The 27,978-nt window shown below is 41.4% G+C and overlaps 1 protein-coding gene across 1 annotated transcript; it reads right to left on the reverse strand.

The window, feature by feature from the left end:
- Positions 1-86: 86 nt before the first annotated feature.
- LOC106899476 (sodium/glucose cotransporter 1-like) lies at positions 87-27,978 on the reverse strand. Its single transcript, XM_014961308.1, has 15 exons — positions 27,876-27,978; positions 25,670-25,741; positions 18,017-18,121; positions 15,726-15,785; positions 15,292-15,396; positions 10,418-10,523; positions 10,116-10,196; positions 8,799-9,019; positions 8,196-8,331; positions 7,349-7,456; positions 6,445-6,595; positions 5,657-5,825; positions 3,424-3,639; positions 3,145-3,247; positions 87-2,305 (listed from the first exon to the last, which is right to left on the reverse strand). Exons 1-15 carry the CDS (start codon positions 27,960-27,962, stop codon positions 2,082-2,084), a joined length of 1,944 nt encoding a protein of 647 aa, XP_014816794.1. The 5' UTR covers positions 27,963-27,978; the 3' UTR covers positions 87-2,081.

Below are 27,978 nucleotides of genomic sequence, written 5' to 3' on the forward strand. Positions count from 1 at the left end.
CGCTGCCTGATTAACCAGGAGGTCATCTACAGGCTGCTCAGCCTGCCAGGAAATCACTTGTATTGTTTGTCTTTACCCAAATGGCTGTATAGCTTCACCATATTTTTATTTTTGTAACAGAGCATGACAAAGAGGGCTCTGGGCAATCCTCACTAAAGTCCTTCTTGTTTGTTTGTCATCCCTTACCATTACCCAGAGCCAAAACCCAGACACCAAATTAAGTTTCGCAGTCTTCCATCATACTGGATAAAAATCACATCATTTTGTGGACACCAAATACTTTAAAATATACAAATACTTTAATACATACAAGTCTTCATAGTCCATTAAATATAATTAATTGCATGGTCTTTGAAATACTCTATTGCTGTATTAACTGTAAGAAAATGGTTTGCACTGATATTTATATTGATTTGATCTGGCCTATGCAAAACCTTTCAGTGTACTGAAGGGATTATACTGAGGAGCAGTGATTCTACTTGAATCCAGAGCATTTTGGTTTGGATCCAAATGAAGAAAAGATACTGACAGAAGATTAGGAAGTGGGAGTGATTAAAGCAGCAGGAGTCGGCGCAGGGTGGTGCAGCACAGACTGCCTTCCCCTTTAGATGCATTTATGGCAAGGCTGGTGCATCCCGCTGTGGAATCGCACCGAAACGCGTTGAGACAACGCAGCATCGCGCGCTACACGAGCAGCAGGAACAGGGAATTGTGGTGGGGCTTGACTACAGCAAGCAATGTCGTCTTCTTACGCTTGATTCCCCGGGAAGCTGAATTAGATGATAAGAAGATCTATTGCTTTTTGCTTTGAAATGTTAAATCTATCTTTTTCTGTACCTCCAGCTGGTATCAAACTTATCAAGAGGAGACAATCAGACTGGTTTAGCTGATATCCTGCAGCTGTGACTATTCTTCTTCATGAACTATTAACTCATACTGTTGTACAGCTTGAATTCTATTTGTCAATGAAATCTTCCGAGGAAAGATCTATAGCTTTGCACAGAAGCAGTACAGAGCTCTCAGATGTACTTGAAAGAAAAATGCAAACCCAGCGTTCCGATGCTTTGGACTTTTAACCACGTGCAAGAATTGTTTCCATAGTCCATGGAAAGAGGCAATACATTAACACCAACCCTACCATAAAGAGGTCCTAGTAATGCTGGGTAGAGATTGACTTGACATACCAAGATGGAAACTGATCAGTAAGAAATAAATATATATATAGACACACACATACATATATATTTTAAATATACATAATATATATAGTGCATATATATAATGTATTGTATGTGTATATATAATATATGTATTTTGTATAAAAAGCTTCACATTCAAGTATAGGTACATATTAAAATATAAAGAAAGGACCTTTTGAAGTTAACCTTAAACAGAGAATCTATCATAAGCAGAATTCTTATTACGATCACTGGGACATGTTTTCCCTAATTTCAAAATGCAATCAATTCAGATGGTTAGTGTTCCACTGATCACTGAGAAAACACAATGAAAAGTGAAAAAAAAAAAGGAAAATAGTTACAATGGAACGTTAGATATTGTGTCAGATACATCAATATATACATAAATCCTTCACCTAAGATATCCCATGCTTGGAGGGAACAGAAATGATTTTTAATTGAATTCATAATACAGTCCCTCAGTTGTTGTGGGTGTTTTGTAATCAAATTATCATAGCCAAAGGAAAGAGAAATTTGAATGATCAGAAGAAGGAGGGTTGAAAATCAACCCTAGAAAGTAGTTTACAAACCCTGATAAGAAATATGGCTCATGCAGCCTTGTTCTGCACCTAAAATATGAAATGTATCATGAGTAGAGAGAATATTGGATGGAAATTCTGAGCCTCTATTAACCCTGGATTGATTCAGAAATTCTCTCTCTTGAAATCCCAGTGGCCTTCATCTTTAGATTGTTGAAATTATGATAAAACAATCAGCAGAGTAAATCACCCTGATTTTTTACAAACATAGACAATGAAAATACAAAGTGTATCTAGCCCTAAATCTACAAGTCATCGTTTTTGCTGGACAATACAGTACTATTTCAGGCCTGTAATCAGAGGTTTATGCAAAGAAGGCATGGCAAAATACAGCCACAGTCAATAGGATGATGCCATTGATATTCACAACATTTCTCCAAAGCGGCACTTCGCTCGTGTCGGTCAGTTTCTTCTTCAATGCTTCCTCTTCCTCCTTGCTCAGTTTGGGCGCTTTTTGTTGATCTAAGCCACAGAACCAGTTGTACGCTTTCTTAAAGCATCCCGGGTCTTCTTGACTTTCCTCATTAACTGGAAGGAATAACACACTGGTCATGAAATGTAAGCATGGACCACCGCATGCACCAGAGGATCTCTGTGACTGAGGACATGGCTATATTTAATATAGCAGCTCTGGTTTATGGTGAGAATTACATGGAAATATTTTAGTACAAGGCAGTACTTTTCACAGCTCGCCTGGAAAAAAGAGTGATTTTCTACATGTCGCAAGAGAGCCTTTTGCAGAAGACACTTGCACCTTTTGCAGCCTAGAGACTTGGTATTGGAGAAGCAAACCATGCTGCGAAGATTAAACTCCATTTTTTTCAATACTTTCTATACTTTTAATTAAAAGATGATTAAATTAATTTGAGGATACTTATGACAAGGAAATTGGCAGCACAACCAGAAACCCAGCAAAGAGAGCAGGTGGTTTTGCCCAGATGGATGTCTGGCAATTTGTTTTCATGGTCCCTTGCACCAGATCGTTGCTCCTTCAATCCTGGCTACTGCCCACTATTTCCAAGTGAATTCTCATTGTTTCCTTCCAAGTGCTGGAGTCACACACAGTTCTGCCAACGCACACCACCTCTGACCTGAAGCATCTCCATTGTTTTAGTTCCAGAACTGCCATCTAGCTACCTAGAGAACAGGATTTTCTGCCTTTGAATCCACTTTGCTTCTGGTTTACACTGAGCTTGGTAGACTGGGAAAAAGGCAGTTCACTCGCCATTTAAATATGTGGGGTTTGAGGTTTTGTTGTTGGGTGGGAGGAGGATCTCTTTGAACATCAAGCATGTTAATGTTTATCCAGGAATGAAACAGGGATACTCAAATATATTGATAGAACCTATAGACATTACAACAGTTACCTGATTCCTCATCCCTTTCATCAGCTTTGTCCTGCTCGTCTTCTGCATCAAGATCAATACGTTCTTCTTTGCTGTTCCGCAAAGACCAGCACAAGCGGTAAAGCTGCCATGAAACAAAATGAGTTCATGAATCTACAGCCTGACTACACAGAGACAAAAAGACTCTGTGATACGGGTAGCTGGAATGTCAGGAGGCAATATATCAAGTACCAGTTGTTTAAAACCTGTGGTTTCATTGAAATTCCCTTTCTTGAGGAGCAGGACTGCAGTGATACTCACGTGCACATCAGGAATGGGCTTAGTCATGAAGGAGACTGCCAGGATGACGATGGCGGTAACCCCAAAAAGAATAATTGCAAAGTAAAGGTAGTGAATCCCACAGATGATGAACGGGCAGTTGGAAGGGCTCACACAGCTGCCGGTCCCGTAGGCAAACTCCGCAATCATTCTAGCCAGCCCAGCGAGCAGCCCGATCATCAGGCCCCAGAAGGCACCCTGCAGAAAAAGTGGCAGAAGTATCAAAATGAGTAGTTTCAGGCATGGGAATAAGCACTAAGCTCTGAATAGGTGCTGGAGGAAACATGCAGGTAGTTACGTTTTACACTGGCTTTGGCACATGGGTTTTAACCCAGATACTTTCAGTGACCGTATTTATAGCTCAGTGTATTAATACAACTGAAAGGGACAACACCCAGCAGCTCTGAGAAAGAATATAGAGGACATTTTATCCAGCTGATTTCTCAAAGTTGTCTGTCTGCACACAACGCTCCTCCTGTACAGGACAGGCTCCAGCCACAGATGCACATCCCAGGGGTTGTTCTCACATCTTTTTATCTTTGAGGGCTAAATCCCTGACAGCTCTAGCACGATGGAATGAGCTACAAGTGTGTGTCATTACTCCTGAAATGTGTGTCAGGTTTATCTTTTAATGACCCTGTTAGTAATTAGTTAAAAGTTAATTCTCAATACTTTTGGGGGAGGTTTTTCTGCTAGGTATATATTACTCTAGCCCAAAGTATAAAAGACACAGGTATGCCTGGGCACAAATTGAAATACAGGAAATTCTGTTTAAACATGTTTTTTGTTTGTTTTACTCTAAGGGTGACTGAACATTGCAACAGGTTGCCCAGAGACATTGTGGAGTCTCCATCCCTGGAGATATTCATGGACCTGAGCATCCTGCTCGTTAGACCCACTTTGAGTAGGGGAGGTTGCACTAGTCCAGAGGTGCCTTCCAATCTCAGCCATTCTCTGACTTTGTCAAGTCAAAAAAATGATGGTAACACAAATTTATAAATCTCCATTAAAAAATATTGTAGTTTTAATTCTCAGTTTAAGAATAAAAGGGGTTTAATTACTCAGTGTTCAAAGTTACAAAAAGGTTTTGGAGTAGGACAAGATAGTTAATTCCATTTCTGGCAGAAAGAAAAATGATTCCGAGCAAGAAATGTGGATAGATCTTATAAGTAATTACAGTAATGGAGTTTATCTTGTGCAAGGCCCCAATTCTCAGAAACTTTGATTCTTTTCTCCCCTATTTACCCAAATTTAAATTGTGCAGTGTACAAAAAACCCCATGGTTTACACTGAATTCTTACTTAGGTAAAATTCCAACTAAAGACAGATTCCAACTAAACAACAGATTTCCATGAAGAGCACAAAGATTTAATCCATTTGTGGGGTTTAGCCATATTGGGATAGGAAATGGAACATCCCTTGTGGGATATACACACAATCAACCACTGAACTGGTCTCAAGAGAAAATAGTGAGAAAAAAGCTCAGCCATATTAAAAACCCTTCTCTCTCTAGGCTTCCTCATTGAACTCATCCTCCTCGGAGCAAACCTGAGCAACAGGCAAGTATTGTTTTTTCTAGTATTATGGAAAAGAAACCAAATTCCTGAGTACTGAGTTTTCAGAATGTCTGAGACCCAGTCACCATGACTGGCCTATGGTCCCACCAAGGCATGTGACAGACCTCACGCCTTCTGAGTTACTTACAAAGGCTTAAGTACAATATTTCTCAGTTCACTGCTCTGTGAATCAAAATCAGTGATTCCCAGACTAGAACCTAAAAGCAGTGGGAAACAATGCATGAAACCATTGCTAACGGTCTTTTAAACAAACAAGCAAAGTATATAGTGGTCAAGAGGAAGTTAAAAGGTGATATATTTGATAAAGCAGTTTGGCAACCGATATCCTAAAAGATTGCTTTCAAATGTGTCTCCATAAATTATCCATTTGACACACTTCTTGGCAAAGTGATAGATAACCTAAATTTTGGAGCTATCTAGACGTTCCTAGGTGACTATTTATCAGATTAGCAAAGAACTTTTTCAAACTTATCTCTGAAACTTCAGGCCCTGGGGTATGGAAACACAGAATCCCTGGGCAATAGTAGGAATTAAAATAAACAGGAAGAAGTTGCTAATAAAAGACACTAAGACAAAAAAGTGGTTCTCCCAATGCCTAAAGGAACACGGTAGATACCCATTTCCTAATTTGTACTTACCTGTTCATTGACTCGCTTGCAGAAGACACCAAGCAGGAAGACAGCAGCAATGGGAGGTCCCAGGTAGCTGGTAACTGACTGAATATAATCGAAGAGCTGCCCACTTTGAGCCGACTGCACCACAGGCACCCAGGCAATGCTGACGCCAATTAAAAGTAACATAAATGCCCTGTAAACATAGCCAGATATTCAATTAGCCGCCTGCTTAGAAGCATCTATCAGAAAGAAAAAAACAGCAATTAATCAATAATTTAAACGTCCATTTTGTTTTTCAACCAGCAAAATCAATGATAATGGCCAATTACCATTGAACAAACAAAAGAAATCCAAGCTGGATATTGCGTCTGTCAAATATCCCTCAGCACAGAGCTGAACGTGCAATCAAAACATAGAAAATTACTTTTTTCCTTTGTTTGTTATGTCTAGAGACAAATCAATAGCAGATCAACTAGAAGAGCTAGTTTACTTCTGCTGTACTGTGGTGTAGCATAAAGCCTGGGAAGACACTTTAATAGTTCCCTTTGAATAGCAGTAGGAAATGTTGGGAATTAGTTCAGCTACTTCATGTACCACTGTCAATGAAACTGGAAGCAAGGTTGGTGTTTCTTTCCAAAAGGAAATGGAGGTGGGACAGCCTGTCCAGCCACAGGAGGCCACTGCTGTGCTACCCACACATCACCAAAGCAGGTCTCACCCAGGCACTTGGTGCATGTTTAGGAGGCTGCAGCCCGGGAAGCCCCTGGTGCTGGCCATGACTGTAGGGCTGGGGGAGACCCGGCTGCACGTACCTTCCAGCCAACATCAGCTCTTTCTCAGATGGTCGCTTTCGGAATTTGGTGTAAATGTCCATAGTGAACAAGGTGCTGGCACTGTTGAAAATGGAAGTCAGGGAGCTCATCAGGGAGGCCAACATGACTGACAGCATCAGACCCCGCAGACCTGAAATACAAAGATACGTGAACTGGGGTGAGCATTGTGTGACCAGTCGTGGCACGTGTCACCATCCATAGTGCTCCTCTCACCCTTTCGGGTCAGCCAGCTACGACTGTGGCCGGCATATTTATGTGCTGGTGCCAGCCTGGAGTTCTCCTGCCATGCAAGCAGAGTAATGTCTGCTGAGCTCTGGAAAAGCTATTTACAGCAGTGACAGGGCAAATCTTGAGCTTTTAAAACATAAGTACTTCTTTTGTGAATGCTGTCTAATTAAATGATAAAATAAAAATTAAAAAACGGTAAGCAGACTTTCCCCAACAGTTATAAAAATAATCTCTCTTATTTGCAGGCAAGTGCTTACTTAATTGTAGTTTATTTGTAAACCAGTTGTTTGGCAAAAAAAAAAGTTTCTTTCACTGAAAATCAGAGTAAGCAGCTGCAGGTGTATGTCTCCAACTCAGAAATCCTGGCAGAGTCAGTCTTTTATAAATCATTGGTGAAGTAGGTTATTCTTTTACCTTCACAGAAAGGGAGCTCGTTTTCCGTTTCATCACTCGTATTTGCCAGCTGAGAGCTGATACTGTCAGTGTGTACCACTTCTGCACCTACAGCTACAACTAATACAGACTACCCCTTTGATTAATAGTTCTAGCATGAATTTTTGAACTAAATATGGGACTCGGGCTCCTTCTATCACCTATTTTTACAGGTAGGCAGCCTCACCTTTCCTAAAACAAACAAAAAAATACAGTGTCTTACCATTTGGCATAAGCTCAACTACCATTTTGGGATAAGCAATATTTGTACAGCCAACTGCGGTGCCACAGTACTTCTCACAGATTTCAGGCACAACACAAGCCACCACATCTGAGGAGAGAATAAGGAGAGAGCGTTACACAAGGTCATACAAGCAACAGATTGCTCCCAAATTAGTAAAGCTTCTAAAATTTATCTCTGTGTTTAACCACTGGATTGGCAAGCTTGACGTCATCCATGGTCTGCTGGCAGAGAGGAAGGTGATTCTAGGCCTCTGTCCCTCCTTTCCTCTCTAAAAGAACACTGAAAGGTGCTAGAGGCCAAAAAAAACACCACCAGGAGAGAAAGCAGAAAAACAAGCAGCAGAACACAAAGACCCTTCCCTCCAACATGAGCATCGCTCCTCCGCCTGCTGTTAAACACTGGTGGTGGGAGAGAGGGGAGACTGGCATTTCCCCCACACTGCATTTGGGACTGTCCATGGCCCAAAATATTGCTGCCTGTGGCTGATGACTCCTCCTCTGCCAGCAGAATATCAGTCCTAGACAGCATGTTCCTCTCATTAGCCAGAGCAGGGCTGTAACACCAGCTGGGGAGGGACACTGAGGAATTTCTCTCTCCTCAAACAGACAGCAGTAGTGTTAGCAGAAACCTGGGATCAGGAAAAAGAAAACCTGTGGCTCTTACAGTGTAGGTAGTTTTGGGGCATACATGTGTCTGGACAACTTGGGTGACAAGATGACAATCTAACAGGCATTCTGGAAGGGACAGAGAATAGGAAATGGAGAGAGACTGGCAGTGAAAGACAGGCAGCAAGAAGAAATTTGCATTTCTGTGTATATATTCATACCTGTATACAGAATTCGGCTGATCATCCCAGGCATCACTATGATGAACATGGGCAAGAGCTTCAAGTATCCACACATGACACAACCAGCTTTCACATGGGACATGTTCTTGCCAGAGAGACACCTTTGGACAATAACCTGCCAATGAGATATGGCAAACATGACTCAACCAAAGAACATCCTCCCAGGACTGTGCACGCAAAGGTGAAAGCCAGGCAAACAGGAAGCAAACTAGTATTACTGAATGGGGAACCATACCTAGACCCAGTCTCACAAGGATCATTTGATGCATGGTTTCCTAAGTAAATATTCACATTGCAACCTCTCTGTGTTTTTACACATGGTCACACATTAAAAATGAGACAGGAATTACACGCAGTGTCTGCTGGGCACAGTGTACAATAACTGAAGGAACACCCGTTCCATTTTCTCACATGTGTGAGTGGTTTAGAAATCAGAAACTGAAAAGTCACAGACAAATCTTGAAATAACTGCCATTTCTGTGACCCAGCTTTGAGTTACAGTGGGGGAAGAGCACCCCCAGGTCACACCAGACTACAGAGCTTTGTGTTTGGCATTCCCCGGGCATACGGCTCCCACATTACCTGATCTGTGCACCAGTACCACAAAGCAATGATGCTCAAACCAAAGATGAGCCCTGGCCACGGCAGGTCCCCAGTGCCGGCATCTCGGAAGATGTGAAAGGAATCCGGCCGAGGCGTGTAGCACGCGGGATCAATGGTAACATTCCCATAGGAGGTGTTGGATGGAATTGCATTCATGTACTTCTCCATGAAAGCGTCATACCCTCCTACTTTAGAGAATGCTGAAAAAATAAAAGGTAAAAGGTGTAATAAAGTATTTATTACTGAAATCTGAAATAGAGAGAATGTGAGGAGGAAAATCCCCTAAATACAGATGTAAAAACCCCTAGCCAGTATACATCGACATTTTCAGAAAACAGAATAAGTGTTTTGTAAGTATTCACACAATCTAAGTTCCAAAGTGACCTTTCTTTTCAGGTTTCTGTATAGCTCACAAACGTTGGCCTGGGCTCCACTGTCTCAACATCACTTATAGACAACTTGCCAAGAAGCAAAAAGTGAATACATTATTTTCACACACTTTACCAGGTCACCTCAGTCTAAAGTTATTTCTGTTGTAACAATGGTGGAATGATTAATCTGAGTGGAAGACCTCATGTGAGGGAAACCAAGCACTGAGAAGGATAAGGGAAGGACACTACAAATTCACAGAGTCTTATCCCTACTTCTTTCTTTCTTACGATCCCTTCTTACTAATTCCATTTAACAGCATGATTTCAGTTTTAAAATGCATATGGTCTTCTGGACACACACTCTGTGCTATTCATAAACATTGCCTTTGTACCTTTTGTCCAGCTGACAATATGACATCCACAGATCTACTACGAGGCACACTTAAAATGTTAATATGTTCGGGTTGTGTTAACACAAGCTACCAGCTAGAAACAAGTTAAAACAAGCAACGTGACCCACAGATCTTCACTTTGAATCAGAAATTTTCATGCATTGGCTTCTGAATACTGATGAAATTCTAATCTTCTTAAAATAAGATACTCTCTGAACTCCTCAAGAGTATCATCATCACCTGCAAACTCTGCTTTTACCTTATTAGCCATCACTCGTCCTGTTCTGTCATGGGATGCTATACATCACCTTACACATTCACCTCTGCTTTGGAGATGGAGTGGTCTCAGTGACTAAAGGGCTCAGCAATATGCCTATTTTTTGGCAACATGTTTGTTTTCTTGCCTGATAAATAGGTATATGAACTGAAATCTGCTGGTTAAGATAGCAGAGTTCCACACTGCAGGATCCATTTCCATAGCCAGGGTGGATTTGTGGTTGAACATCCCAGTTTAATTCATCTGATTTACTTACCAAATCCCATGAGGATAAAGGATCCCACTACCATGATAAATGTTTGTAAGGTGTCTGTGTAAATCACAGCCGCAAGGCCACCTAATGGCAAAGAAAAGTCAAGACAAATACGTTAGCTCCTGTGCAAATGCCTCAGTGGAAATTGCTTTTTTTTCCTTTTCTCACCACCTCTCTCAAACAAAGACCACTGTAGGTAACTCCCCTTTCAGGTTTTTGTTTCTCCCCTCTCACCCATCTCCCCCCTTCTCTTTTTCCTGGCTTCCCTAACTCCTGTGGTTTATCAGACTGCTCTGCAAACTCACCTGTGATGGTGTAAAGAGCAGTAATAGCAAGCAGGATAATTATGGCCACATAAAGATTCAGCCCAATGGCCAGCTGTATAAATACAGCTCCAGAGAATATGTCTGCCTGTAAAAGAAAAAATGATGGACTAAGCAATGTTTAAAATCATGATGACGGTACATTACACATTCATGATGAGGGTACTGAAATATACAACTTCCCCCTTACAGTACACACACACCCACACAAAAAGTGCAAAATGAGAATAGAGACCACATTTAGTACAACTGCCAGACTCCTCTCAGTGCTGTGCTGCTTTCAGGACAGGAGCTGCACTTCTCAAAGAATTTCCATGTTTTTTTCAATAGCTCCTTTTAGCCAGACACAGTCACCTTGCTACACTGTGTTAACATACTGAGACACAGCTCAATAACAAATTAATTAAAGCTCAGGCTACACTCACTGATCTGTGTGGGGATGGACTCAGTGATACCTCCAGACACGGCATGTACCTTCTAAGTGTCTTACTCTTTCTTTACCGCTTGCATACGTGTGGTATAGCTAGTCTTGCTGGTTCAAGAAGAAAGATGATTAAAGGCAAACATCTTATATTATCTCTATTTTTAAGTTCCTGTCAGAATAATTGACACTGGTTGGCTAACAGAAGAGACCTTTAGCTCTTGCATAAGAAGGGAGCTGTTCAGGTTTCAGAGTAACACTCTGGGATTTTTAGTTCCTGATACAGACATAATTGGCATCAATGTTATTTATCAAGTTTTCAATCAGAATAATCTACAAGTAATGCACTTGTAATGCATTACTGTAAATTATGCTTGCATTGGAGGTTTTCACCTGTACCTATCCCTGCTCCTGAGCATCCAGTTCATGGGCTCACCTCCAATCCCACCCTTTCTGTAGACCACACCACCTACAAGGGCTCTATACAGGGTGTCCTGTCCTCATTTAACAGTACAAGTCCTGGTGGTGTTCAGCAAGCTCGGGAGCTGCAAAATGCTGCAGGAACTGCCCATATGCAGGGTCTGAGAGACAGAGACAAACACCACTCCATGTGCCCTGGGGCAGCTGCCTGGAAGAGCCAGAGGTTCCACAGGTTGCGGGATAACCAGAGCCTGTGGCACAGACAGTCATTTGCAATGCTTTTGTCCACAGCTAGGATGAGGTAAGGCAGGGCAGATACACTAATAAGCAGTTATGGTGTCTGCCCAGCTGGGAGATGCTGGATGAAGAAACCTCTTCATTCCAGAGACACTGAAACTGAGACTGCAGGGTATGACCTCACCCTTAGTTCACTCTGGAGAATAAGGAAGATGTTTGGACCTCTGCAGCAAGACCTCCAACCCCACTGCCCTGACATGCAGCAATGATCTGTGAATCACACCAGATGATTTGATTTCTTATAGGTTTTAGTATGGAACCGGGTACCAGGACATTTAACTCCTAACCCGTGGCTGTTAGACCATATCCTTTGTCCCTTCCCTCTATGGGACTATTTTTTTCCTGTCTTTTCACACCAATGACCAGCTTATGTCCCTGATCTGTCTTTTATTGTTCTTGGCTTTAGTTTAACCTACATAGCATTAAATATTAATGGTCCTAAAATGACCCCCAGAAAGAAATGTATAGTTAATTATTTAGCATCCTGAGCAATATATCAGCTTCTTCAAATTGCTGAGTTACCGTTACCTTCCAACCTCACTGCTCCTCTCTCCCAATTAGATTATTTCATTCCAGCATTTCCTTGTTTCTCCATTAATATCCTTTTATGGACACTATTTAATCCTTATCTTATCTCTAAATAGACTAAACCTTTATTTTACATTATAAGCTATGTCTGCAAAGGCACCCACGGATCATGCAGGCACAACTGGCAGAACACATGCCAGCTGAGTGAATCCAGCTGCAGTGTTCATGTGAGAGTCAGGGTGGTGGCACATGCTCTTTACCCCCAACATCGTGCACTCCTAGGGGTTATCCTTCTATTTCCTCTTTCCCTTGGTAAGTCCATACCCATACGTTTGCTACTGAAATCATGCACAATGAATGTAAAGAAAATGCTGTAACACATTTAGAAATTTCACTTTACAATTTGTGATCTCTTCAAAAGCATTCAGGTCTTAATTCCCTTTTGTCTTGTCATAATTTAGTCAATTACTCTCTGTCAAGATTTTTACTCGGCCATTTTCTTTGGCATAATGACCGATATCAGCAGCACCTATGGATGGCAAACCCCTGAAAGCTGCTATGGGCATTACTCACAAAGTACCAGATGCTTAGGAAGCACGTACATGTGAGGCACCCGTCCTAAAGAAATCCTTTGGGCTCACAGATCACGTGTGTCCTCATCCCAAAGATCAACACCTTGCGGCATTTCCTTGTCTGGCAAGTGGCTGATTAGCCACAAAACAAGGTAGGAAATCAACAAAAAATACATGGAAAATGTGCAGGAAAATAGAAATGGTAATGACCTTGTATAGAGGTGTGCAAAGGGAATCTGATCATGACGTGGTGGCGAGCATTGTCCCAGAAGGAGCATGCAAAGGGTTACATGGCCTGACATATTATATTGTTCATTGGAAAGAACCGTAATAACTATGTTATTAAGAACATCAGATAATAGTTTAACACATCAAGGTAGGAGCACACTAAATAACTACCCCAGAAACAAGATGCCACTCTTCTACAAGGGTAGGCGTCAGTAGGTATCGCTGCCAGCCAAACTGATAGGTGTGACTGCCCGTTAAGGGCAGGGCAGGAACTGACCCTTCTGTTTCAAATCTCAATAAGCCCCAAAGATCACAAGGGAGTGTTCGCAAAGGCAGCTGTCAAGGAAGTAAAATGCAAATCTCCAAGCTGGCTATGGCATGGACTGTCAACACGTGGGGATGTTTGGAGACACAACGTGCCTCTGGGAAGAGAGATCTGTGCTACCTTCACGTGGCATGTGTATCTCTACACAGCACAAAGAAGTCAGCCACAGTCCAGGATGGAACAGCCCTTCCCTCTCTGCTTCTGGAGCTGGTTCATCTGGAGACAATCCCAGCACGGGGTCGCACAGCATGGCATAGTGAAACCTCCTCTGACACCCTCCGACAGCACCTGAAACCTCCAAGAACTTTGACTGTTCTGCCTATTCTGAATAGGAAGATATGGCAAGTAAATCAGATCTGGGAAATCCTGCCCTACCAAATATAGTGACATAAGACAACAATGCAGAAGAAGTGTTTGTGTACTACAGAAATCTGAGCCATGTTTGTACATGGGACAGACGCTGTCAGAGTTGTTCAGGGTGGATGGAGAAAACAAGATAAATGGTTATGGGAACTTGTGCACCAGATTTTTCCCCTGCATGGGGCAGAGACCCAGCTCCATGGCAATTCCCCACCCACATCTGGAATAATTGGGCTGGTGGGAAGTTGGGATGGGCCACTGGTAGAGTGGGGTCCGGGTAATCTGCTACTGTCGGGATCTCTTGACTACTGCTTTGCTGCCTAATAAAACAGGACCACAAGAGCATGAGTGGGTGCTTCAGCCTCATGACCACACTTGAAGCTTAAATGGAGAACATGTCTTGCCTGGAAGCAAGACACTCCAACTGAAACAGTGTGAAATTCCATGAACAGATCCTTAAGCATGATAGAGGCTGGAAAGAAAAGATAGTAACTTCAGGACCTGTGTAACACCTTGATAGGCTCAGTACAAACATATGTTGCAGAATAGGACTGTGAGTCATCTGACTGGAAGAGTTTCTCAGCTGCCAGAGCAGTGTGTCATGCCTGGGATTGCTGATTATGGTACTTAGGCACAACAGCAGCAAATTAACTAATCTTTTTGAAATATATGGAGATTCAACTCTGAGGGCAGCTCCACAGTACCAGCCTGTTTAATTTATAACCTTTCTAAGGATCAGTTATCGTGAAGACGTGAGAATGAGAGCAAAAGGCCAATCTTTTAGCTTAAATTGCACTATTATCACTCAGCTCCCATTCAGAGGGCAAAGAGTAATCTGCCATGGCAACTTCTGCAAAACAACAGATTGAGGTATGCCTGAACTGTGGACTTCTTCAGGGGCTTGATAGTTTCAAGATATATGGAAAATACCAGCTCCCTTACTACTTCACAGCAAGACAACCACTTAGTTAATAAACATTAACTTCATAGCACCTTAAACTTTATACCAACCACTTGCCCATTAAAAGAACCTCTCCTTTTTCCTTCTTTTACCTCAGATGTTATCATTTCCCTCCTTTGCATTTCCCCACTCCCTTGTTTTCTAATTCTTATTATTCTGGGGACAAAAATTCCTGCTCCTTTAGAGCACAGTTTTTCTTCTGGAACCAAGAAGAACTGTTCATTCCCCTTAGCAGAAGGGCTGGGGGGGTGGAGCGGGGTGTTGTGTGCCCAAAGCAATACTAGAAAGTTTCTAAAACGACATGGTTAAACAAGCAACAGCTATTATTTCTCAGAGAACTGAAGCAGGCAAAAGGGTACTAACTGGTTGGTTTGTGACCTTTTCCTCCACATCCCTAAGATAATAGATTCAATAGATACAGGTTTCTTTCGACTCTAACTTGTTCTAGAGGAAAGCATACGTAGAAATAAACCTTAAAAAACTAAAAAAGAAAGAGAAAACACAACAAGTATCAAGAGACACTGACAGGAAGGCAAAAGAACTCGGACTGCAGGACAGATCAGAATACACGATCTCACTAGACAGAATAAAGAAAATACAAAATCATATTTTTACCATCCTTAATTCAACCAAGGAGTCCAAATGAGAAACAACTGACCAATTGTGTGAGCAATATTGTAAATGGGAGTTTCTTTTCTTTAGATCAATGTAGGATAGATGAAATGATGCAGAAATTTTACTTACTGAGATCTTTGTGAAAATATACAGGATCAGAGAAAGGACTGACAGGTAGATCTGAATCCGTTTCCCACCAAAACGTTTCCTCAGATACTCTGGCATCGTCACCACCTGTAGGGGGGTAGATGAGGTTTCAGATAATGGAGAACAGATACAAAGCAAATTAGAGGAAGTTTTATGCTACACAGGTACTGTAAGAGTGCAGGGCAAGGGGATGGGAGCTGCAAATGCAGTTGCAAGGAAGAGCAGCTCCAGGAACCAAAGGAGAACAAGGAGACAGTACCAAGTACTTCTCAGCTCAGGTCTCAGAAAAGACACCTAATATAGTAGAGCTCCAGCATGCTCAAATCTTGTGTCATTCAAAATGACTTTGCAATATTCAAGACCTGATCCACCGACAGAAGCAGCAAAGAGAAGCATAATGTACTGGTTTGACTTACCCCAGCTTTGACGTAGATGGGTACAAACAGCCATCCTAGAATAACCACAAATATCAGAGCCTGCAGCCAAGACAAGATCAGCTGAATTAGCCCCCTCTCTCTTGATAACACTCCCAAAGACCATTTATCAGACCCAATAGCATCTAGAGACCATTGAAACCACATAAATCTGGGTATTGTGAGGGGGCAGGAGGAGGAACTGCTCAGTCCTTTGATTTACAGTTGTAAATTTGGGAATGAAATTTTGGCAAAAAAAATTGTCAGGTATTATGCAGCCTGGATTTCATGCTAGATGTCCCAGAGAATGGTTAAAACGCAACCATTTTTGGGAAACATTACAGAAGGTGAAGTCTGCTACCTGAGACCTGTTCACCAGCATCCTGATCCCAGAGCGCGATGGGATATAATGCAGGATATTTCCAGCTCAGAAGCAGGTATGTCGTGACATCTGCAAATCAAGGTACTGGGAAGAGTAGCACCTTCTTTTGATTATTATTTGGGATCATTAACTGTGCTCTGTGCTGGGTCTCTGCATGATGTCCACATGTTTTACAGCAATTCCACATACGGTACAGGATGTACCACATGCATTTAGCAAAAGATTTTGTATTTCCACATTACCATTTCATAATGTATTTTGTGTTACCATGTGCATTTTGTGAACTATAGATGTCACTATCTTGCAGTGTTGCAGTTTTCTGACTTAAATGGCTACTAAATGCTGCGTGATATAGAGTTATACATATTTAAATTGAGAAATATAGAACAAAATCCTCCTCTCAGAGCCACACTCTGCTTTTATTCTGTCCACAGGGCTTAGAGGGGTTTCTTAACTGTATCTTTTAAGCTTTCTTCTGTATTTTTTAAGTCCTTATATAAAAACCATAAGATGGACAAGAAATACTGGGTCAGCTTCTGCTGTCATAGTAATACCAATGAGAAACAATTTCAGTGGAATAATAGAGATACACAAGCACAGTAAGAGTCAAACTTCAAAAAGAGAATCAGATTATACAGTAAAGAGCAATATTTCTGCATGTCTATTAACCTGTACACCAGTCCCACCGTGTCGTAAGTAATGAACTATGTAGTGTATCTGCTTAAATACACACGTGCATCGTTGCTTCTTCCTAAGCAGCAGCTGTTGCACACTGTGTATTGATATTAGTCCACAGAGAACCATATGACCAGACGAACTGTTTGAAGAAGGGTATGGGTTCTAGAGATTTGAACACCATGAAATTTCAAGCAATGCTTGTTCTGTTTTGTTTTGCTTAGTTTTGGTACAAAGAGAAGGGGAATCAGATTAGTTACAGGACCAGTGTAATCAAATAGAGAAAGATGACAGATTAACTTTGCACATCCCATTGAGTTCATTTTAGCCTTTATCCTTCCTCTTTAATATTTACATCATATGAATACTTGGCCATTTGCAACAATCATCTACTTGCTAAGGAAAAAAATCTAAGTCCCTCAGGGTGGTATCCCTCTTTCACTGTACAGAATTAAATGCAAGGAAAGTATCAACCCATTAAGTCACTCATTAAGTCTGTGTGTCACTGTACACTCATTAAGTCCTTTGTGTCATGGTATAATCCCTTCCATGAAGGTGAATTAAGCCAAGCTAGGACATCCACACCTACAGATCCTGAGAACACAAGGAAATGGACTGCATTAGTTCATGCAAATCTCTGTGCTGTTGCAGTCAACACTACTCCTGGTACTCCAAGAAGTCCATTTAAAGTCAGCTTGGATACCTCTACCCTGTACTATAACCATAAACAAACCATACATAAAATTAGAGGAAGGAGAAAGTAAAGAGGGAAATGCAGGTAGTTGTGAAAAACATCCAAAATTTCTTATAGGCTGTGAAGACATCAAAGCCCCTTCAACAATTCCTGCATGTAATGCTGTAAAAATGCTGTAAAAAAATACTATGGATTACAAAACTGATAAATTCTTCCCAACATTCTGCAGTCTGAAAGTGTTCTTTATAAATACTTTTAAAGTAATCAGAAGATACGTATAGAGAACAGAATCCACCGATTTCAAATGCTCTCTAAAAACCTCATTCAACAGAAAAGGGTCATCTTCTCCCAGCAGCTTGGACAAGGACCAAGGAGGATGAGCTAAATAGTGGATTACATTTCTGTACAGACCAGTAAGTGCCAAATTAGTGTTGCCAAGCACAAACTTTGACCGTCTTAAATTATTAGGCAATGTTATTTTGATTAACATCTGCAGACAATCCTGATGTCACAAACATGATCACTTAAATGCATGCCACTTACGTTCCATTCATATCCTCCGATGGCAATTCCTCCAGCTGCTGCTGTTCCTGCTATTCCCACAAAGTGCCCACTGCCAATGTTACTGGCAAACAGAGAAGCACCAATCTGGAAAAAGAAAGAACAATATTTGTCTCTTAGATCCTGTTCACAGTAACTTGAAAAAATGTCATATTCATTTGCTATTTTGAACTCATGCCTGTCTATCATCAGAGGATGATGATGACAACGATTGACAGCCAACTTCCTTAACAACTTTTAAGACTCCCTTTTATTGCTCCCCTGGAGAATACTGGAGACTCCAGCCATCGTGTCTACAACAATGAGAAAGAACAGGATGTTGCATAGAAGATCTTCTTCCAGCTCAGTCAGTTTATTACACTAATACAGATTTTAAAATATTTGCAAAACTTGCCTAACTGACATTTGGGTGATATCCAAACACTAAGGGAAGACGACTGCAATCTGCCTTGCTCAAGGAGGAAACGATAAGTGCATACCCACTTGTCAAGCTGGCACTCCCTATTCCATATTCCATAGTCTATGGGACTCATCTATGTGTCATCGATGAGAGTTGTACAGACTTTGTACTTGGTTCACTTTCAGTTAAAAGATACTCGATTACTGAATTGAATTCTGAAAGCTGCACAGCAGAAATACCTGCTGAGAAAGTGCTTCTGGAAGATGCAAACAACAGCAAATCAAGGAGCTGCATTTAAGAAGTGCTGGATGTCTAAGATCCCCTAATATTTCACTGATCATACAAACAATGGTGGGTAGAACATAGGAATTAGTGAACAGGGAGAGACTGAAAAACCAAAAGGTTTTTGTTGGATTACAGACAAGCAGGAGCTGTTCACAAAAGATAGAGTGTGCCAAAAGATCTAATTCTTTATCAAATAGCTCAGACAATAGAAAAAGATGGAGAGAAAAGTTATGGACTTAATTTCCTCAAAATGAAACCATTAAAGGCAGCAGAAATGCCTAAAAATAATTTACAAGGTCAGACATTGAAGGATGCAGGATGAGAACTTGAGCGTGAAGAAGAGGTTGGATTGGGGTTGTAGGCAGAAGAGATGTGAGCTGGAGTAGCTCCGAGATGAAAAGTAGAGTGAACATTTCTATTTTTAATTTATGTTCTCTGAGAGCTACAAAGGGGAAAAAAAAAAAAAAAAAGGAAACAGGGTTAAAAATAAAAGTATATAGAAAGTAGGCAAAAGAACCTCTACTGACCAGCTTTTAATGCTCTCATTTGAGGTATACCTCCCATGCTGAAAGATCATTTTAAATGGTGCTTAAAAATGGTGGTTTAGACATATGAATGCAGGACCTGCATCCAGCACATTCCCCTTACGTAGTTCCCAAGTACAGATGTTTGGAATATGTCCCTTTCAAAAGGAAGAAATATTTCCTGTCTGCAGGTCACTGGGAGATTTATAGAGTCCTAAAACGTATATGAAGGGAATAATTACAAATTTCCAGGTCTGCAGTCACTGCAGTGAGTTTTTTGAGTAGCACTAAAAATCAAGTCAATCTTTCTGAGAGCACAGGGATGACTGCCTGAGATTCGGGAGGATAAAAGGGATTTCCTCATAGAAATCCACCTCTGAAGGTCAGATTGATTCTACAGAGCTGTGCCATAGCCAGGAATAGCAACCACGCTCTTCAATTCAGAATCCTGACCTCTAATCACAAAATAATTTTCATCTCCCGTTTCTTATATGCAGCTCTTTCTTTTCCAAACTTACTTTTTTCTCTTTCCCTCATTGCTCCTGAGGGAATCCTCCCTGATTTCTTCTCTTTTGCTGTGTCAGGAAATTGATGTCTCTAAGCTCACTCAGTTGTGGATTTTAGTTTATTTTTTTTACCTATTTCTAGAAGTCAGTTATGCCCTACAGAAATGTAACCAGTTTGTCAGACGACAGATATTTCTACAGGAATGGGAAGTGTTGCAACAAGCATTAGCAAATAAGCCAGAGAGATCACTGGTAATAAAGAAAATTTTTTCTTCTAACCTCTTTGTGACAGCAACAGTGTTTCCCGGCAATGAGTGTGAAGAAACAAATACCATTTATGCCAAGCATTAGCACTGTTGTTGGAGATGAATAATTAAACTTAAATCTAGGTTACTAGAAATGCAATCACCAGAAAAAATTAACCACATTAATCTCTGATTTTATTTAATATGTTCCCTCTCCTGTTTCAAAAGCTCGAAATGTACTGCAAGTGGATCCAAGTAAGGAGACCAGCTAATGAAGACCTTGAAGAACTGACACGGTCGCAGTGAGCTTTGGCTCCGTGCCCCAAACCCCTGGAGATGTTGCAGCACTCTCTGACAACGCTGGGTTCCCAGCTCTACTCACAGAACTATTGTAGTGAAAGAAAAATGCTCGCCCAAACAAAACCAATGCTAAATTACCAACGCGTTTAGGGCCAGCGCAAGGACAAAACAATGTGAAGGCAGGCACCACTTTCACTTTCTAAATTTTCTTCTCTGAATTAGGGAATACCCAGTGCAGCAGAACCCTGAGATCAACACATACGAATAATGGATGCAATTTAAAAAATTGTTTTAATTATTATGTATACATGGAAAGGTAGAACATAGCTTCCTAGGTGGAAAAATACATATTATCCTTAAAACTGCAGCGTAGTTAAAACAAGAGGAGTATTGATCAAATATGCTTTTGTCCTGTCACCTGCTGGTGCCAGAGGGGAAAGAGAAGTCTCCAGTCTGGCTCAGCAGCACTTTAGGGATGAAGGAAGAAGGCAGATGGGCTCTGGACCCACACTGTCCTGTGAAGAACTTACTGGTGCAGAATTTTTGTAGAGAAAAACCTGATTACTGGGATTGCTTGATTTGCCACTGGGAGATGCCGCATTACCTAAAGAATGCTGGGCTGAACAGAGGGAAACAGTTTTCTAGAACTGTTCTCAGTGAACATGTTAGTGAATTGATTTTAAAAAGAAATCTAGGAGGAAAAGTAAAGAAGAAAGTTGATTGAAAGGAACAAAAGCTGTTAAGAGGGAAAGAGGGGACAAAAAACTAAACTAACCTGAGGCAAACGTGGAACATTAACTCTTTTAAAGTCTTTTAAGAGGTCAGGTTTTAACAAGAGTACTCTGTTCAGGAAAAGTACCACCACATTGCAGAGACATGATGATCACTATGTTTTTTCCATGTTATTCATTAACCGTTTCACCTTGCTCTTTTCATTAACTTGAGGATGCACTGACATCCTGGTGCTTGTGGTTCCAAATCCTACACGATGTACTCTGCAAATCAGTGCCCACTGCAGTGACACCGTGCAGACTCTACCACTCATGGCTTTTCTCCCCCCCAGACCTGCTAGCACGTATCCTATGCTCCTCCTGCCCGCTTTCCTGTTTGAAAGTGTTAGCTCATTATCAGCTCTGCTCCCCAACCCCAAGCACACCTTGCCTGTGGCCTTCAGCACCTCTACAGTGAGCAGCAGAGGCTCCCTCAGACCAGCATGAGGCCACGAGCCCTGCCCTGAGGCATCGCTCCTCCGTGGGTCACCTCCAGAAGCTGCTTCTCAAACCTCTCTTCCCTGGACAGATTTCTCATTCCCTTGTTGGAGAGCTACTCCTTGGCACCATCCATGCTTTTCTTCAACCCACACCTCTTCCTTGTAATATGTGATTTACCCTGATGGAAGGACATCATTTTTCCTACCTGAACTTTTTGGGATCGCCCTTGATCACTTTGGGAAAATCAGTACCCTGCTTACAATGAGGTATTGCTGCCACCCTTTCAAGGATCTGAAACACTTCTTGTGTAGGTTTTTGTTCTGCTTTCCCAATTACTCTACAAATTCTGTCTTGCATTACTGATAAATTAAACTACATTTATAAACTTCCCAATTCACTAAGCAAGAGAGACAGATATCTAATACACCTCAAACATGGCTCTATCTTCCAACAAGCCCGATGGCTGTTGGAACAGCACAGTCGCAAGCCGGCTGATCCGACACCTTTCTACCTTTGTCCTCTGAGACAGAAACACCACCTCCCTGGTAGTGTTTTCCTCCTGGGGAATTCCAACAGATTCTGTAGAAATCTGTTTCACTGAACTTTTCCTTTTTTACCAGATTACTTTATTTTTCTTTTTAGTCTGAAAACAGTAGTTTTCAGACTTTTTTTTTGCGTGGAACTTGACAAAATAAGTTAATTTCTTATTCCACTTTACTTAAGAAAAGGAAATACAAATCTTATTCATACCAGAGTTGTTTTTCCTGGCTCCTCACAGCAGTGTCAGATTCAGCAAGCAGGGAGAATTCTGAGAATATGTAAAACTTAACTGGAGGCAGAGATCAGGGAAATTGTGCCAGTGGTCAGTTCTGACGGCCATGGAAACAACCCACACAGAACTCAAGCAAAATTCTGGGTGGTTTGTTTTCCTTAATTCTTACCTGGCTTACAAAGATCAACACGTAAGTGACAACAAACGAGTTGAGTTCCATTTCTGTTTCAAGTATAGTATGTCCTTGACTCTACATACTTCCTGCCTCAGTAAAGATTTCTAACCATAGTTGGACTTCAGATCCTAGCAGATACTCTTTGTCCCATTAGCATTTATGCCTCAGGAACTGAGGTATGTAAGGTAACCCATAATTTTGTGCAGACAGCTCTGTCTGCAACACTACAGAGTGGGTTATGAGTATTTAAAGAGCCATATGTGTCTTTCCTGAAGACATTTCCCTCAAAGCCCAAGAGACCAAAACCAGTTTCTTGAAGATTCTTCTCTTGGTTTCTGTAAAAAGACTGTGGAAAGGGCAAAGCATTTCATACCATTAGGATTAACCCACGATGGATTTCAATTTATGGCAATCAGTGAGAATATAATTATATACCTTGATCCCTAATTAACTATTGGAACTACTGAATTGGCTCATCCACTGCACCAGGACAATGATTTCAGTGAATAAACACAGAAGTGACTTATTACCTCTGCAGAACAGCAGAAAAGACTGAGTTGGTTCTGCAAAACACTAAGCAACCTCCATGGATTCTGCTGGAGCCAACAATCAGAGCCAAAGTTGGGCAGATTTGGCCCAGCATAACTGTCTTGCTCCTACTTTATACATTGAGAAACTGGATCACAATCAGGCAAAGTGACTGACAAACATGTGAAATCCGTATCAAAAGTGGACTAACCTGATTGCCAGAGGCTCCTCTAGTCTATAAAACCACAGCTATTATATCATTTAAGTGAACAGAATCCCTTTCCCAGGCTTGTCAGTAAGAGATCCTAACACACTGCTAATGTGCCTCTTTCCTGTGGGGTCAAGAAAGCCACTTATGGCTGCCCTGTAGAGCACAGAACATAGCACAACCACTGAAAAACACAATTAGATTAAGAGAATTAATTTTATAACAAGTTTGTGGAAGGATTTTATTTTTTTTTTTTCATTTTTCTCTGTTCCAGAAAGCTATTACATGGTAAGACTCATTATCCTGAAATGGCAGGGAAGAAACCTGATCAATAAGAGTCCACTTACAAAACAACTTCCCCCACCCTGCCTCTTATCTACCACATTTGGAAATCTATCTGGGCATTCCAGAACCATGACATGGGCCTGATGCGGCACACAAAAAGTCAAAACACAGAAGAAGTAAAAAAATACACCCAGCATTAGCTGTTACAGAACTGAGATCACATCTTTGACTGAACTTTCTATACTTTCATTGGTTTCCTACTCATTCCAGCACAGTTTGCACTGAGTGATGGGCATCCTATCTACCTGCTAAGAAGTGGGAATAGGTGTTTTGGAATCTCTTTTTATCCAAGGCAAACTTTCCGAGGTGGTGCTGCTGACATGGTATTTAGTTTGTGGTTTGAGTGCTTGCCATTTGTTTGTTTTCAGTGATACCAGGAAGAATAGCAAGAAGGGTTTACTTTTATGGTGCAGAAAGACACTCCTGGCATTCCAAAGGGAAGGACTGAAGGGGTGGTGTGGGACCCCACTGATGACTTCATCCATGCTGAGCTCGCAGAGTTTGGGAAGGAGAAAGAGATGATCTTAGCACCAACCACTGCACCGTGGGGTCATCCCTCTTATCTTCCCACCGGAGGAAGGGAGCCTGCTGAATCTGTTGGGTTTGTGTTGGCAGAGAACTCACTGTGAGATAATCTTCCCCAGGTCTTAGGGGAGTCATTAGGAGTTCCCAGTGCCACTGCAGCAAGACAGCAGTTTTATATGGTGAGTGAGTCTCTCCTGCCTTGCTTCTTCCAGCTTCATTTACATCTGCACAAAAGGGCGAATTCACCCTTGACAGGCCCAGAGAATTGCACAAGGCCCAGCCCACTGATTAAAGTGACAGTTAAGCAGAGTAATCTGTTTGGGTTTTTTCTCTCTGCCTAGAATTATGGGATTTATCTTAAAATAACTTGGAAACTTTCTCTTTCCTCAATCTTCTAGTGGAACCTGAATTTTCTTAGAACTACCACACAAAATGAGGAAAACTTTTACTGTCACTAGCCTTTAATCTTTTTGTATCATTAAAGGGGCAGTCCAAATCCCTTCTAAAGGCAGACAGCAGCTCCCTGAAGCACAAACCAACTGAGAGATGCGTAAGTATTTCTGCAGACTATTTCAAGAAAAATCCTAAATGTTTAGACAACAAAAATTTACTCTTAGTCTCCCTGATTCTGTAACTGAATCCATCTGGGTGAAATCTTGAATCAAAGTCTTGAATCAAAAGTCTTAATGAAGTGCAAAAACATTTTTGGAGACTGCATGCAAGGTCAGGAATGTTGAGGATTTTCATTCAAGCACATGAAGTACAATACAAGTCATACAGAAAATGCAGGTTTGTCTAAGTTTTCTGCTTTTCCAAGAGGTCACATTAAACAGACTGTATAGTATAGAAGAAATAGATAATTGTTTCTACTATTATTTCTGCCAGAGGCCTGCTAGATGGCTGTAAACACATTTTGTGTATGTGATGCCTTTTTTCCACCTTGGAAGAGAATACAGTACCACAGAAGACAAGCAATATGTCACAGATAATCTTGAAGTAAATTTAAACTGTTTTACCAGTAACTTATCATAATATTTCCAGGATTTTCTCCTTGTACAGACCAGAACATAAATTTAAACTGTTTTTTTACCAATAACTTATCATAATATTTCCAGGATTTTCTCCTTGTACAGACCAGAACTTCTTACCAAAAAGTGGAAACAATAGAGCAATGCAAGGTAAAATTTCAGCTAATTCTTCTCTGTGATAACCTTAAAATGAGCCAGCTTCTTTGAGAAATGTGAAAGTAACAAATTAAAAATAATAAAAAGTTTTAAAGTGGGCTGAAAGGCAAAGCACTGGATTTGTCTACAGTGACATTATCAATGTACCTACAAACAAGCTGGTCACATAATCAAGAGAGCTCAGAGCTCAACAAGGACAACTTCCCCAACACTTTTCCCTGCCCATCAGGTGTTTTTTGTTGTGCAGTTTGCCCAGTATCACCATGGCTAGAGAAGGACTTGGAATTGCATCTAGATGACATAGCCATGACTGTCTCAGCAGTATTGTAGAGATACTTAACATTTAAGGACTAGAAATAGTCATATGGAAGTGGGTGCACATACAGCCAGGTATATTTTGCATGAACACACAATATATAGCACTCACCGGCCACCAGACCATGCTTCGCCCAGCCAGGAAGAATCCACCTACTGTCCCCCGGTTGGTTGAGTACATAGCCTGGGGGAAAACAGACAGAAAGATTGAATCATATTTTAAGTATAATAGGCAAGCTATGCACAGACTAAGAACAAACAGCTAGAATGGAGGGATAAAACAGATGGGGGGAGTAAAGTGGAAGAAATAAACAGCGTGGCTAAAAAGAACAAGCTTATGATGAAGAAAATAATACAACTGAGTAATAATTCTTGTATTCAGTCTACAGTAACCATTCAAGCTTTATTGCATCACCTTTCATTACGGTGTGAAACATTAAAATAAAATTAAATTTAACCCAAAAAATGATCATTCAAATAAAAGCTCATGTGAACACCTCACCAGGGTTGCAATGCCTTTGATTTCAGGCATCCAAAAAGACTATGAGTTACAAGTTCATTAACAGAAACTGTGCAGCTTTTTTATTCAATACTACCCAACCCCACCAGATATCTACAAAAATCTATTTTCTTGTTGTGATATCAGCAGCGTACCCATTTCCCTCAGAATTTTGAAAAAAGCAGCCAACTAAAACTTCCTTTTCACACACTTGTTTTGTATTTGTCAAGGGATGGGCTTTAGAGGGAAGCTTCGTCCAATTTTTGTTAATGGCCCTGATCCAAATATTAGATTCCCATTGTCTCCTCTGATGGACTTTGAACAGGCAAATAAAGAAAGACAACTTGGGAAAATTAGCCAGATCTTTTCTTCTGATGCAGAAGAAAGCAAGTAAATACAATAGATTTACATTTAACAACACACAGCAACTGAGTATTATTTGTTCAATAAAGAGGACATTGTTGCTGGAAAGAAACTGTTCCAGGAATTACTCAGTACACAATTGCCTGACAAGCCACAGATCAGCCCTTTTTTGTCACAGACCTTTAATACAAAGTTCAACTACAGCAACGGCCAGACTTCCATGGCAAAGACCCAGCTCCCGCCTGCGAGACAGCAAGGTGCTCAGGAATACTGGGAGGGAGCTTCAGGTTTTTGGCCATGCTTTTGGCACCTACAACCATGATGAAGAGGTAAAGAAAAGGTTGTGTCCATTCTGTGTACACCCCAAAATTTTGGTGCTCTTCAAAACATTGCCAGGCTGCTAGAAAGGGAGATTTGTTTTGCATCTGACCCCTGGGATGCTCCTGGCAAGGACAGCATTACTGAGGGACAATGCCTCCTCTCCACTTGCTAATGGTCAGGTGTTCAGGTGACCAGAGAGTTTGCCCCAAGGAAACCAAAATTTAGTGACATTCCACTGTCTGCAGCTTTGTAGCTCACAGTAGTGGCCTATTATCTTCAAACACATTAGCACACGGAGGTTCCACCAATAGGATAGTATCTGCCTTTCTCCATCAGCTGTGAAAGCACTGGCTTTGTTTTCAGATTCGGCACTGAGTTTTCCCTTGCAGTCTCAGCACACTCAGCATCCCCAGGGTGAGGGCAGGAGGCACCGCTGGGCTTAGGTCACAAACAGAAAGTCATTGCCACCCCTGAAACTGTTCCTTCCTCATAGTTTCAATGGCACTGCACCCCGTAGTCAAGGTGCTGCTGGCAAAAAAAGCCATGATAACGCCATCCTCAAATAGCACCTACAATCTTGACCCATCCCACTCCTTTGCTGAGAGTGCTCTGCAGTCCCTGGTCCGTCACACAGTCCCAGCTGCAGTTTTGCTGTTACACCTCCGTGCTGCCCTCCCTGCACATTGGCTTCACCTCCCTGCTTCTCTCTACAACTCCTTCTTCTCACTCCTGCTGTGGCACCACCTCACACCACCCATTCCCACTGGAGTCCCCAGGCTCCACCGTGCTGAACCCCAACTCTTCACCTCCACCTGCTTTCCAACAGGGACCCTACTGGCCTGATCTTTACTGATCAGATCACTCAGCTCCTTCTCCACTCAGACCTCATTACTCCACCGTCCCAGCTTCGTTCCATTCATCCACCTAAACAGATGCCTCCTCCAGTCACCATCCCCTCTCCAGTAAACACCCACATTTTCCCCACCATACACTTATTAACTATCTCAATTAGGTATGAAAAGCTTTATGCACTTATACATTTTCATTTACTGAGCCATCTTCCCAGGACCCTATAAACTACCTGCTCATAAGTAAAAAAAAAAAAAAAAAGTAATAAAATAAAATCCCAACCTACCCATAGTCCCACTGCCAGGACCACCAAAAAATAGATGACAATAACAGAGATGTCCGCAGCATTGTTGATCCTTATGATGGTTTCCATCGTGGCTGCTTCTCTG

The sequence above is a fragment of the Calidris pugnax genome, unplaced genomic scaffold, assembly GCF_001431845.1.
Source record: "Calidris pugnax isolate Ruff unplaced genomic scaffold, ASM143184v1 scaffold32, whole genome shotgun sequence".
Lineage (NCBI taxonomy): Eukaryota > Metazoa > Chordata > Aves > Charadriiformes > Scolopacidae > Calidris > Calidris pugnax.

Bases quoted from the DNA above. Each gene is read 5' to 3' on its own strand.
- LOC106899476 (XM_014961308.1), bottom strand. From the start codon at position 27,962: ATGGAAACCATCATAAGGATCAACAATGCTGCGGACATCTCTGTTATT. The intron at 15,786-18,016 runs GTAAGTGGCATG...TCTTGGCTGCAG, and splicing joins TCGGAGGATATGAATGGAAC to GCTCTGATATTTGTGGTTAT. The intron at 3,640-5,656 runs GTAAGTACAAAT...CTTTTTCTGCAG, and splicing joins GCAAGCGAGTCAATGAACAG to GGTGCCTTCTGGGGCCTGAT.